This window comes from Lepisma saccharinum, chromosome 4 (assembly GCF_977018435.1).
Source record: "Lepisma saccharinum chromosome 4, izLepSacc3.1, whole genome shotgun sequence".
In the NCBI taxonomy this organism is placed as follows: Eukaryota; Metazoa; Arthropoda; class Insecta; order Zygentoma; family Lepismatidae; genus Lepisma; species Lepisma saccharinum.
In genome coordinates, this window is record NC_139232.1 from 10562817 (window position 1) to 10577656 (window position 14840).

A 14840-nucleotide genomic window follows, 5' to 3' on the forward strand; every position below is an offset into this window, starting at 1 on the left:
CTACACTGTCCCTCATTTATTCACATTCTGCAAAACTGAACATAAACCTGTGTATTTATTTGAAGAATTATGTACTCGCAACACAATTCACAGGTACTGGACATGTCATCACAACAAAATTGATATTCCTCGCCACTTGACTACACTGTATAGCTCATCTTTTTCTATATCTGACAGTCAATATTGAATCTATAATAAGTAACAGGTCATTCCATTTCAGTTCAACACTCTCCACTATCTGCTCTTTCCACTGACATCTTGGTCTCCCCTTCGGCCTTGTTCCCATTCCTTGTGCGTTGTAAGCTCTTACTGGCAGTCTCTTCATGTGTCCAAACCATCTCATCTGTGCCTGTTCTATTCTATCCCTTCTAGTCTTCCCCAATATACTCTTTATAAAAATTTCATCTCCACTGCCTGTATCTTTCTTTCGTCTCTCTCTGTCATTGTCCAAGTCTCTGCTCAGAACGTAATTATTGGTACATAGTATGTGTTATATTACCATGTTCCATTTCATAGGTACATCCCTGTTCCATATTAATCTCCGAACACTTTGATAAGAGTCCACCGTCCATTTGTCCTCTTCTGTTTACCTCCTCATCTATTCTTCCACTTCTCTCAAGTATGCTTCCTAGATATTTGAAGGTCTCCACTACCCTCAACTCTTCCATGTCCATCTTTATTCTTGGTTCATTTCTGGCTCTGTTTCTTGTTGTTATTAGCACCTTGCTCTTTTCTGCACTGAATTTCATTCCTGCTCTTTTAATTTCCTCATTCCAACTATCAAGCTGTCTGTACTTCTTCACTGTTTCCCCATATTACTAAGTCGTCAACACACAACAAGGCCTTCACCTCTTTGTTAATTACATCCATTGTAATTATGAAGAGCTGTGGAGAAAGTTTAGCTCCCTGTTTTAGTCCATTACTTATACTGAACTGCTCCATTATTCCCAGTGGTGTCTTCACATAGCTCTGGTTGACAAATAAATTAATAAAATATTATTGTCTGTTGGTTTTTTTTTTTTTTTTTGGTTGAAAACAAGATTTACTAAAATTTGAATTAATCTGAATTCCTCTAAGGAACTACTGTGGAAACCAGACAAGTTAGATACAAGAAAAAATGTGGTTTCTCTCAACCATGGAAGGATTAAGTGTACCAAGTTTCGTCACAGTCTGAAATCATGGGCTCCTCCTTTTTTGGGTTGAACTGACATGAAATGACACTAACAACAGTTTCATAATTAAACTGAAAGAATTGCTTCTGCGAGAACACATTCCTATGATGAGGAATTACAAGGTCGCGCATATTGTATCTACCAGTGCCAGTTGGCAACCCTGTCAGAATGCAGGTGTGCATTCCCAGAAGTTTCCCATGCTTAGGCAGCTGCAAGTCTGGCAATCAGTCTGCCATGAAATGTTCACCTGTTCAGACACGAATCGTAGCATTGGAGATGTTCATCCGAACGGGTTCCTTTCAGAAGACTCAGCAGGCACTGCACTGGGAAGCTTCAGAATGCCAGAGAATATTCATCCTCTGACCTGGAAACTTTTGTTTCTGCATGCTGGCATTGGATATCTTTCGTCTATAGCCTACCGTATCATGTTGTGACCTCTGACATGGGTTGATGGCATCCATCATTGGACTCTCATCCCAGTATCTCCTGAATGGAACATGTTCAGATGATGTTCGCTGCCATGATTCAGGTCTGAATAGGTGAACATTCCATAGCAGATTGATTGCCAAACTGAAGCTGTCTTAGCATGGTAGACTTCTGCACATATGCACCTGCATTCCGACAAGGTTGCCAACTGACATATGTAGATACAATATGCACCACCCTGGACATACATACAACATGACCACATAGCAAGACTTCGCTCTGAAGATGAAGACAAAACAAGTCCCTAAAACATTTGTTTGTGATAAGCTGGAAGATTGAGTAGAAAGTAATTTAAAAAGCTAGTAATTGGACAGGTGGAATTGTAGGTTGGGTTGTTGAGTACCTGACTTTTGTAACAGCAAATTGAAGGTTTTCTGGTGGAGGCTGATTTTAATTGTTCATATTCTAGACAAGGGTGATCTGAAAAGTTCTTAGACTCAAGCATAGATGGTGATGCTATCAGCAATATTTTTTCTACGTTCGTACATGTGTCATAAGTAAACATGTAAAATTTGCAAGTTATTTTGTTGAATAGTTTCTCTCATAGAGCTGTCCAAATCAGTAGAATAAAATTAAATATTGTGCAGTGATTAAATTCTGTGCCAAAGAAGTTTTAATATGAGTTTAAATTCATTCCAAGTTCATGAAAGTAAAAATTGGCTACTAAATTTAAACGTGGCTGTACAAGCCTTGAATATGGCCCATGTGAAGAACATTCAGAGAGTACAACCACAACAGAAATCATTGAACAAATACATGCTATGGTATTAGATGGCCACCAAGTTTAAATGCATGAAATTGCTGTACTGTAGGGGCTATAGCTATTTCAAAGGATCATATAGGATATGTTTTACATGAAGAATTGCATATGAAAAGGTCTCGCGCAAGATGGGTGCCACATCTGCTAATAGCAGATCAAAAACATCTTTGTATGAAAATCTATGAACAGAAGCATTTTGTAGAAGCATTTCAACAAAAATTAAACTGATCAAATTATAACTATGGATGAGACTTCGATTCACCATTACACGCCAGAAACAAAACTGTAGACAGAAGCCAGGTCGTTAGCCCTCAAAAAAGACTGAAGTCAGTTCCATCAGCAGGAAAGATTATGGCATCGGTCTTTTGAGATGCTAAAGGGCATTTATTTATTTATTTTCTTCAAAAGGGTAAAACATCAACCATTGAATACTATTCAAATCTTTTAAACTGACTGGATGGAAAAAAATCGTGAGAAAAGACCCTGTTTGCAGAACAAAAAAATTATTGTTCATCAAGACAGTGCACACTGAAGTATTTTGGCAATGGGAAAATTAAGAGATTTGAACTATGAACTGTTGGAACATCCATCCTATTTCCCAGATTTGCCTCCTCCTGACTGCTGTGTCTTCCTTGCTGGTCAGTGATTTATTGAATCAAGAGGCAATTGCAATTGTAAAGTGGAATTTTGCAAACCACTTCAGGGATGGGATAAAGGCATTGGAGCATCACTGGAATAAATAGGGAGATTATGTTGAAAACTAAAAATAACTTTGACACTATAAATTCGTTTTTTCATTGTTAGTCCAAGAACTTGATCAGACCAACCTTGTAAACTGGAGGACCATCCCTGATTAACTTGCCTATGCATAATAGTAAACTTCAAATGAATACTGACAGCATGGTTAATCAACATGTTAAATACATGTAAAATACGTGTAAAATATGAGTAGTTTAATATACTACGTAGTGATAGTTCAACAATCTGCTTGCTTTCATTGGGATTACAACATTTTGCCCAAATAAATATATGTTGGGCTAAAAATGATAAAGTGTGCACTATTTAAGTATTATGCTATATGTGTCTTTCAGATTTATTGTACGAGCAGGAAGTGTATCCCTTTCGCATCAGTGTCTATGAGACTTACAATCCAGGTTCTGTTGTAAGAATTTGGGCAGGGGATGGAGGTGGTAGATGGGAAATATTATGGGAAGGAGAACCGCAGGTTGTTGGCCACACTCCAAGAATATTTTCGCCAGTCATAAGAACCATAAATTTTCCAACAAAGTAAGTGTTTGCGTGAAGAGATGATATATTTACAAATATTTTGTGTTCATTTTGTACACTTGACAACAGTGCATGCATTGTTGGAAATCACTGAAGTGATATACTGACAACTGAGGTATTTCCGGTTGAATAACTATAATTAAAAAAATCTTTTTGTCTTTCTCTTATGTGTCTCTTTTATTTTCCATAAAAGATAGATCTAGACATATTACAGATAATGTACAGATAATGATCAAAATAATGGAAGCACCTTACCGACCTTGCTTAATACAGAGTGTCCGAAAAGTCACGCAACCCGGTGTTTACGACCGTATAACGGAATAGCGAAACGGAATGAGAAGAAACGCTTTCTGCCAAGAGAATGCCCTGTATATTGGGAAAATTTAGAGAGACAAACATATGTAAGAACATGCATGTTTTAATAACAAATAAGCAAAGTGTTGCCAAAGGCGGAAAAAAAATATTTGCAAATCGTGTGTATTGATGCACAGAACCCATTGAGGTAAATTATCGCAACATTTCACAATACCAACGAACAATTTGGATGGCCATCTAATGAATTTGACAGAAAAAGAACTTTGACGAAGTTTCAAAAACATTGCAGACGGGAATAAATGGGCTGTTCCAAAAATCGATGTTTTCACAATATTACGCAGGACACTGGCAACACTGTTGGTGTCACGTGTCACCAACAGATGTGTTTCACCTCAGGCTATCACACTAAGGCACTTTTAACGACAAAGGAGAAAGTTGGTTATTCTCGAACATATGCAATAAATTACATACACCTTGCAACCCTGAAATGTGGGTACAGAAGAACATGTATCAATTGTTATGTGTTCTGTGCCTTAAGTGGTTGCTGTTTGTCGCGAACGGCATTCCAGATTGTGTCTACTTATGCTGACATGGTGTGTGTGTTTTCAAAATGCCATATTCTACACAGAAAAGAGTGTTTATTGTTGATGAATATATCCGAACATCGTCATATTCTCGCGTAAGAGATGCATTTAGGTATACCCACATTTCAGGGTTGCAAGGTGTATGTAATTTATTGCATATGTTCGAGAATAACCAACTTTCTCCTTTGTCGTTAAAAGTGCCTTAGTGTGATAGCCTGAGGTGAAACACATCTGTTGGTGACACGTGACACCAACAGTGTTGCCAGTGTCCTGCGTAATATTGTGAAAACATCGATTTTTGGAACAGCCTATTTATTCCCGTCTGCAATGTTTTTGAAACTTCGTCAAAGTTCTTTTTCTGTCAAATTCATTAGATGGCCATCCAAATTGTTCGTTGGTATTGTGAAATGTTGCGATAATTTACCTCAATGGGTTCTGTGCATCAATACACACGATTTGCAAATATTTTTTTTCCGCCTTTGGCAACACTTTGCTTATTTGTTATTAAAACATGCATGTTCTTACATATGTTTGTCTCTCTAAATTTTCCCAATATACAGGGCATTCTCTTGGCAGAAAGCGTTTCTTCTCATTCCGTTTCACTATTCCGTTATACGGTCGTAAACACCGGGTTGCGTGACTTTTCGGACACTCTGTACAACGTGGGACCACCTTTAGTCAGTCCTACAGCTACTAGTTGTCGTGGAATGGATGCATACAACTTGTGAATTGTTTCTAGAGGAATTTTGTACCATTCGTCATGCAGTGCAGCACTCGGTTCAGCCAGTAATGATGGGGGAGGATATCTGCACCAGACTCTATGCTCTAAAACAAACCACAGGTGTTCTATAATGTTCAGGTTGGGAGACTGGCCAGGCCATGGGAGGTGTTGAAGTTCATCCGCACCTTCGTCAAACCACGCCTGAACAGAGGTAGCAGTGTGAATCGGGGGTTTTTGTCTTTGAAGAAGGTGTCCTTGTCAGGGAAGAACATCTGTACCATAGGATGCACTTAGTTATCCAAAATGACAACATAATCCTTGGCCATACATCGTCTGTTGAGAGTAGTAATAGGACCATCAAATTACACCATCACAGAGCTACCTCCTTGTTCAACGGTAGGACAGAGGCAGTCTGCCGCATAAGCTTCTTTGCATGTCTGCCATACATAAACCCAACTTCATGTGGGAATCAAGGTGAAGGATGACTCTGATATGATCCTCCCGAACCATATCAAAGATTCGGTCATATTTAATATTATTCTAAATTATTTTACTTTTTATATTCACTACAAAAACATTATGAAAGATGAGATATTTAATAGTTGAACTAATGACCTAATTCTGTCATTCGAGAAGTTTAGAATTTGTTATTTGCAAGCTTCTTGAAAGCAAAATCTTTCATTGTTGACAATTAGTCAAAAATATGTGTACTCAGTTTTAGAATCAAACTATTATGAAAGCCATAAGAGCTAAATTTCAGTTGGAGTTATTAGTAATATAAGCCTTATGAACATTGGGAAGAAGTTTTTAAGAATGTGACAACTCTATGGTAGAGAATATTATAGAAACTTTAAGGATCATAAATGTTGTGTTAGACATAGAAAAATGAACCTTATGGAACATACTGTTTAATCTTTAGAATATTGCCATTATACACAAATTAGTTCTGCATATCACAGCTGTAGCTATGTTTATCTTTTGTGTCACGGGAGGCGCTCTGCTTGACATGCGAGGATATAAATACAGCTTCGGAACCTAATTCTGGGGCATTTTCATCATCGACTCCGATGGATTAACATCTTAAATACTCAGCTCCCTTTATGGGAGGGTTCAAGAACTCAGTCTTCGTTCCCAAATTAGCTTAGAGACATAGTTATTCTGTCGTATGGGTAGGTTCGACCTGTGGACATGCTAACATGTCACCATACGAAAGAATAAGTTAATTTCAACTTTATTTTGAAGTTTTCTGAAATTTTAAATAAAATCTTAGCAAAATAATGCTAAATTTCGACTCAGAACTTACTGTTGTTCTGTCGCATGGGTAGGTTCGCCCTGTGGACATGCTAACATGTCACCATGCGTGAGAATAAGTTAATTTACGATTTCTTTCATCTTTGTGATAATTCAGTTTGATTTCTTCGAAACATATATTTTCAATTTTTGCATAAAGCAACAGGACTTAATGTTATTCTGCCGTATGAGTAGGTTCGCCCTGTGGGCATGCTAACATGCCATCATACGGAAGAATAAGTTCAGATTATTTCGTCTCCATGATTATTATTCATTGATCAGGTTATTCATTATTGATATCTGGCATGGTTAGGTTTCGCCCTGTGAACATGCTAACATGTTGCCATACCCGATATCAAGTCGATGTCTCTAATATTTTACGAATTATAGCAGTTTGTATTTCTGCATATATCTTGAAGCCAGACCATAATGTCCAATTTATATTAAAATCGGAGTCAATACTTAAAACCTTCGCCAGTCACGTCAAAGTTATGCTTCATTATGTCAAGGAGCGTTCATAAAGTTCCAAGCAAGCGCCTGGTCGTCTTTATATAACTAATATGACTTCTTGATCCATATTATGTAAATAAACAGCAAAAGTCGTGTAGATTTAATTATAAGAAGGAAATCTGTTCTGTCCTTTATTTATGGAGATCTGTAACTAAGATGTAAATTTATAAAAGTATCTTGAAAATAAACCATCTTCAGGAAAATAATTGCCCATAAAGAAGCCTACTGAAGACGCAGACCTTTCTTCGGAAACAGATGTTATTCATTTATAAAATCTCCCTTTTCCATAGCCTGTCAAATGATTTAGTACATAACAGTCGAAGCTTCATATCCCACGTATTTGTACTACTATACCCGTACCTGAGAGGGGTCAGAGTATCCCATTAGCCCACTGAGTTTTAGCCGAGGTGAAGAAACAGATGACATAGGATATTGAAAGGTGATTGAAGAAATAGGAAGGTAAAGATGAGGATGGATGTCTTCGTGATTTTTTTTTTTAAATGTAATAGCTGCGATTGTGTACTTTTTCGAAGGCGATTTATGCTCGAGGACGCTGACGACAGAGGGTGGCCTAAAGGTTCGAGAGAGGAACCGCCACGAAGCCTAGTTCAGTATGAGAGCAGCCTAAAGTGTCGCGATGGATGTTTCCGCTCACTTTCTTCGTCTCCTTCGAAGTTTAGAGCTGGCGATCGAGCGCAGGTCTCTCCCCAGCCATGCAGCTAAGCAATGATGATTTTAAAAGGATGGTATTTGTTTTATTTTGATTTTGAGCATTTTTCCTCATCAGTTGTTATGCTTTCCTTCCTAATTTTTGCGTAACGCTATGCGTCGCTCTTCATAGTCATTCACCTGTTGATATGTGCTGATAGGAATATTGGCAGCCCTGAAAGAACTCCCCCTGGAATTGGAGGAAAGGAAAACTGAAGTGGTTGATAGTGAACGGCACGGCACCTTACAAATGGCACCCACAACGTGGGGCTCGATATCAATAGTGGTATCCTAAACGTGATGGCTCGATTGTGTAGTGTACAAGGGCAAGACAATTGTTTAAAGTTGAGATTCATTGTGCAAGATCATTGAACTTTCATAGTATTAGAAAAGCATAGAGCTATTTCGTTTCGAAATGGATAAGAAGCATTTGCGTAGCGCAAATAAAAATCTTGCTTCAAGTTCAGGACTTAATGTTCCCGATTGTTGTCGTGATATTGATATAGAAAGAACTTCATTTGTGTACAAGATCACGAAATTCCAGAGCTTCTACTTTATTTATAAAGATGCTAGACAACAATGTATTAAACTTCAGCGCAAGGCATGGGAGAAGGATCATTTGGAAAAATATGTATAAGGGCAAATTAGGTTTATTTAGTGAACATATGGAACGAAAAAGAGGAAGATCGGATTCAAAGTATATTTGATAAAAATAAATCTATTGAGCTTCTACTGCATTAAGCCGCGACGCATCCCATTGTTGTCATTCTTTCTCAGAAAGTTGGACAAGTTGGTTACGATCCTCTTTAATTCTTATTAAGTGCTTTTCTAAACGATATGGATCTAGGCAGTTCCCGTGTTTATCATGCTGCACAAGTGTATAACACTGACCCTTTGAATTTAAAGTCGGCTATCATTGACCAGAGGTATAAAGAACATAACGAGAGACAGGCATTGAGAATGAAGCGAGAATTAGATAACATCAACTCCCAAAAGTATAGAGACTGGAATCAACAATTCGAGCAAGCTGAAAGGGATCTATATCGAGAGATTCAATTGGAGACATCCATGTCAACTGTGGTTGAAGAGCAAATCTACAAGATGGAAGATAGAATAAAAGGTCACGTCAGCCACGAAATTTCTCGTGCCACCGAGACTTTGTCACAACAGCTAACTTCCCAGTTTGACAACCTTAAATCCTGGATGCAAGATCAGCTGAGCGCAGCCAAGGATATGCAAAGATCCAGAGAGTGCGTGGAAAAGTCAACCCAGACTAGAAACCCGGAAATGAAGGAGGCTGGAGTCGATCCATTGGAACTGGAAGGACATCCTGAACCTCAATTTCGAGATGTTGCTCTAGCTACAGAGGATCCAAGTGCTTTGACTAATGCTCCAAGAATAACATCCGAGGAAATGACCACCTTTGACGTTGCAACTGGAGGAAATGTGTACCCTGTGGATAGTGACGATATGGTCAGTTTGTGTTTATCGCCTAATCTGGACATAGAATTTGACCAGATATTAAGTACTTTGACGAATGATACTATAAAGACAAGTTTCTAGAAGAAGAAGATGGAGTGCCGCTCGGATGCGACAATGGTGCAAGTGAAACGATTCAGATTAGTGGTCGTACGGTAAATCAGATGGAACCTAATAAAGACTTTAAGTGTGTTATTGAAAGCATATTGGGGGAAAGGCAGTTAAAATTCGATGACTTAGTGCACGAAGTCATGCAGAAATTTTGCACCGATTATAGTAAGTCCGCTGCTAAGAGGCGAATTCTATGCTATGTCAATGTAAGGAATGGATTCGCTATCCTCAGACGCAAAAAAACATTGAAAAGCACTAACTGTGGGGCATAAACAGCAGGCACTTATGTAAATAGGTACATACGTACGTTTGTGAATAGATGTAAATAGATAGGTGTAAGTAAATGGGTGTGCGTGTATGAGTGAATACAGATCTGTATCTTTGTCTATGATTGGTCTATGTGTATCTTAATCTAAGTGTATATTAATCTATGTACGTACTGGTCTATATGTGTGTTAGTCTATGTGTAGGTTAAGTTGAGCGTATTGTAAATATCTGACGTCTATACAAGTGCATCTCTCATTATATATGTATATAAGTACTTATAGTCTGAAAATTGAATAAGTCATTATTTAAATTTTATGTGAAAACGGTTCATATATAGATTTGTGAGCTGAAATAATTTCTCCTTCTTCGTTAACTACGCCGAAGAAATTATTTTTTGACCAGGGGGGATATTGATATGATCCTCCCGAACCATATCAAAGATTCGGTCATATTTAATATTATTCTAAATTATTTTACTTTTTATATTCACTACAAAAACATTATGAAAGATGAGATATTTAATAGTTGAACTAATGACCTAATTCTGTCATTCGAGAAGTTTAGAATTTGTTATTTGCAAGCTTCTTGAAAGCAAAATCTTTCATTGTTGACAATTAGTCAAAAATATGTGTTCTCAGTTTTAGAATCAAACTATTATGAAAGCCATAAGAGCTAAATTTCAGTTGGAGTTATTAGTAATATAAGCCTTATGAACATTGGGAAGAAGTTTTTAAGAATGTGACAACTCTATGGTAGAGAATATTATAGAAACTTTAAGGATCATAACTGTTGTGTTAGACATAGAAAAATGAACCTTATGGAACATACTGTTTAATCTTTAGAATATTGCCATTATACACAAATTAGTTCTGCATATCACAGCTGTAGCTATGTTTATCTTTTGTGTCACGGGAGGCGCTCTGCTTGACATGCGAGGATATAAATACAGCTTCGGAACCTAATTCTGGGGCATTTTCATCATCGACTCCGATGGATTAACATCTTAAATACTCAGCTCCCTTTATGGGAGGGTTCAAGAACTCAGTCTTCGTTCCCAAATTAGCTTAGAGACATAGTTATTCTGTCGTATGGGTAGGTTCGACCTGTGGACATGCTAACATGTCACCATACGAAAGAATAAGTTAATTTCAACTTTATTTTGAAGTTTTCTGAAATTTTAAATAAAATCTTAGCAAAATAATGCTAAATTTCGACTCAGAACTTACTGTTGTTCTGTCGCATGGGTAGGTTCGCCCTGTGGACATGCTAACATGTCACCATGCGTGAGAATAAGTTAATTTACGATTTCTTTCATCTTTGTGATAATTCAGTTTGATTTCTTCGAAACATATATTTTCAATTTTTGCATAAAGCAACAGGACTTAATGTTATTCTGCCGTATGAGTAGGTTCGCCCTGTGGGCATGCTAACATGCCATCATACGGAAGAATAAGTTCAGATTATTTCGTCTCCATGATTATTATTCATTGATCAGGTTATTCATTATTGATATCTGGCATGGTTAGGTTTCGCCCTGTGAACATGCTAACATGTTGCCATACCCGATATCAAGTCGATGTCTCTAATATTTTACGAATTATAGCAGTTTGTATTTCTGCATATATCTTGAAGCCAGACCATAATGTCCAATTTATATTAAAATCGGAGTCAATACTTAAAACCTTCGCCAGTCACGTCAAAGTTATGCTTCATTATGTCAAGGAGCGTTCATAAAGTTCCAAGCAAGCGCCTGGTCGTCTTTATATAACTAATATGACTTCTTGATCCATATTATGTAAATAAACAGCAAAAGTCGTGTAGATTTAATTATAAGAAGGAAATCTGTTCTGTCCTTTATTTATGGAGATCTGTAACTAAGATGTAAATTTATAAAAGTATCTTGAAAATAAACCATCTTCAGGAAAATAATTGCCCATAAAGAAGCCTACTGAAGACGCAGACCTTTCTTCGGAAACAGATGTTATTCATTTATAAAATCTCCCTTTTCCATAGCCTGTCAAATGATTTAGTACATAACAGTCGAAGCTTCATATCCCACGTATTTGTACTACTATACCCGTACCTGAGAGGGGTCAGAGTATCCCATTAGCCCACTGAGTTTTAGCCGAGGTGAAGAAACAGATGACATAGGATATTGAAAGGTGATTGAAGAAATAGGAAGGTAAAGATGAGGATGGATGTCTTCGTGATTTTTTTTTTTAAATGTAATAGCTGCGATTGTGTACTTTTTCGAAGGCGATTTATGCTCGAGGACGCTGACGACAGAGGGTGGCCTAAAGGTTCGAGAGAGGAACCGCCACGAAGCCTAGTTCAGTATGAGAGCAGCCTAAAGTGTCGCGATGGATGTTTCCGCTCACTTTCTTCGTCTCCTTCGAAGTTTAGAGCTGGCGATCGAGCGCAGGTCTCTCCCCAGCCATGCAGCTAAGCAATGATGATTTTAAAAGGATGGTATTTGTTTTATTTTGATTTTGAGCATTTTCCCTCATCAGTTGTTATGCTTTCCTTCCTAATTTTTGCGTAACGCTATGCGTCGCTCTTCATAGTCATTCACCTGTTGATATGTGCTGATAGGAATATTGGCAGCCCTGAAAGAACTCCCCCTGGAATTGGAGGAAAGGAAAACTGAAGGGAGAGATAGTGGTGTTGATCACATCGGCACATTACAACTCATCGGACCAAATTACTATCTTCCAAGCATTGTTGGTCCAGGTTGAATGTTCCCGGTACCATTTGTGTCGTGCTAACGCATTCTTGGAGGTGATCAGATGCTTGGCAATTGCCACCCGGCCGCATATGTTCAGGTTGTGTAGCTCTCATCCATCTGTGATTGTAGAAACAAGTTGTTCAAGATGCTGATTGAGTTCGGACGTCACTTGTGTCACATTAGCTCAACAATTCTTTGAGACAATACTCGTCAATGTTCGGCAGTCTCGATCACAGAGGATGAGTTTCAATCCACTATTACCCTTTGCTCACGGTGTCTTGCCACGAGTTGTGTATGCCGTCATCACCTTGGACACTGTTGCTCTCGATACACCTAACACACTGGCAGTCTTCGTTACACTTGCGTCAACTAATCGAGCTCCTACATTCTGCCCTCGTTGAAAGTCTGAGAGGTCCCCCATTTTGCCTCACCTACATCTGGCTGATTGCACGCACGAATACGTACTAGACTGCCTATTGTACTGCTGACTAACATCCTTCACCGCAGTACCAAATAACAGTTGCAGGGCACGAATATTGTGTTGCTCACTATAGGTGTTTCTTCGATTGTCTTGATCACCATCTCTATGTAAATTGATCCAATCAGATTTCAGATAGCCATGACAATTTTTTTTTGTCCAAATATTTAGTAATGACCTTGACGCTAGTCAATTATGTCATATTATGTGACTACACTGTCATGAAACAAGCTGTAATAGCCCACAATCATACTTATTTTTAAAATATCATTATATAACATTGCTCATTCTTTAGTTGCTTTCTATTGGCTTGAAATTTTAAGACTGTTAAATATTATTTCCATATAATGGATTGTTGGTTCGTTGCTGTTATCACCATGGTGTATAGCATGTACTAAATTGGGAAACTTACTTGCTAAGTTTACATATGTGTGTTTCTAAAAGTATTGAAGTTCTGTGACATATTTTAACTTTGAATAGTGATGAAAGAGAAGTTTGTTACGGATTGTCATTAAATTAACTTAATGTTTGTGATATTTAATCAAACACGTGATGAAATGTTACTCATAGATTAATGGAAAATGTGGTTCCCAGTCAACTTTTTTTAACTTTATTTTTGCTTTAAAATTTTAACAATGTACAATATGTTTCAAAATATCATGATCTGAGTTAAGTTAATTTTTAGTAAACTTTCCCTTTTTTGATTCATGTATTTGTCTCTTTACCAGGTTGTTAAGATTAGAATTTGACCAAACCCATCTGGAATACTATGCAGAAATTGATGCTGTGTTGTTGGTTGGAACTCAGAAACCTATCAATCCACCAGAGAAACTGTCAGGAGAGTCGGCCGAAAGAAATGTGGGGAAACTAACTAATGAGATCCTGAAGTTGGGAATGCATAATATTCCAAATGTTGATATTACGAAAGTTATAAGCAATTTTTTGAGCAAGGAATTCCAAAGTATTCTTCAGGAAGGGAAGAAATTGGAAAGTGAGGAGGCACACAAATCCTCTAGCAGTGGAAATTTTGGTATACTTCCAGTAAGTTGGCTTTTCTTGATAATCTCACACACATAATTTGTTTATCCCACAAAACATAGTAAGAAATAATTCATGTTCTTACACTCTTTCTATTGAAGACACTGTTGATAATGAGTACCAATCGAATTGCTAGCATCATGAATCATTTAGTGGCATTTGCGAGCATTCTCTTTCAGTGTCCAGTTGCAAATCATTGATTGTTACCTGTTTCATAACATGTACCTTATCTTTAGAGTCACATATTTATGGTGAAAAAGAAAAATTCAAGATTTTGGTACAAAAACTGGTCATATTTCGGGATCAAAAGTGCGATATAAAATGGCATTTCAGTGTTAAAATGGTGAATAAGACCCTAAATTTGGTGTAAATACTACACTTATTACACAAAATTAATATTTCACTTGTAATAGCACATTTACGTAGTTACTCTATGTGATCAGAAGTATTCGGACACCCACCTGAAAATGAAGTACAAGTTTGGGTGCCCTCCATTGGGAACACTGGCAATCAATACGGTGTTGGCCCACCCTTAACCTTGATGACAGCCTTCACTCTCGCAGGCATACTTTCAATCAGGTGGCGGAAGGTTTCCTGGCGAATGGCAGCCCATTCCTCGCGGATCGCCGAAATGAAAAAGAGGTATTGATGTGGGTCGGTGTGGTCTAGTACGAAGTCGCTGTTCCAAAACATCCCAGAGATGTTCCATGGGATTCAAATCAGGACTCTGTGCAGACCAATCCATTAGTGGGACATTGTTGTCGTCAAACCACTCTCCCACAAGTCTTGAAGTATGGATGGGTGCTTGGTCATGTTGAAAGACACAATGGTCATCCCAAAGCTGGTCTTAACTGTAGACAGCATGAAAGCAGGTAAAATTTCAACATAAGCTTGTACCGTGACATTGTC

The 14840-nt window shown here is 37.8% G+C and overlaps 1 protein-coding gene across 1 annotated transcript in view; it reads left to right on the top strand.

Moving 5' to 3' along the window:
• LOC145986372 (F-box/LRR-repeat protein 4-like) overlaps window positions 1-14840 on the top strand; it is a 67457-nt gene that overhangs the window by 18210 nt on the left and 34407 nt on the right. Inside the window, exons 3-4 of the mRNA XM_083120290.1 lie at window positions 3510-3705; window positions 13622-13934. Of these exons, the coding sequence (XP_082976416.1) occupies window positions 3510-3705; window positions 13622-13934 (509 nt within the window). The remainder of the gene's footprint in view (window positions 1-3509; window positions 3706-13621; window positions 13935-14840) is intronic.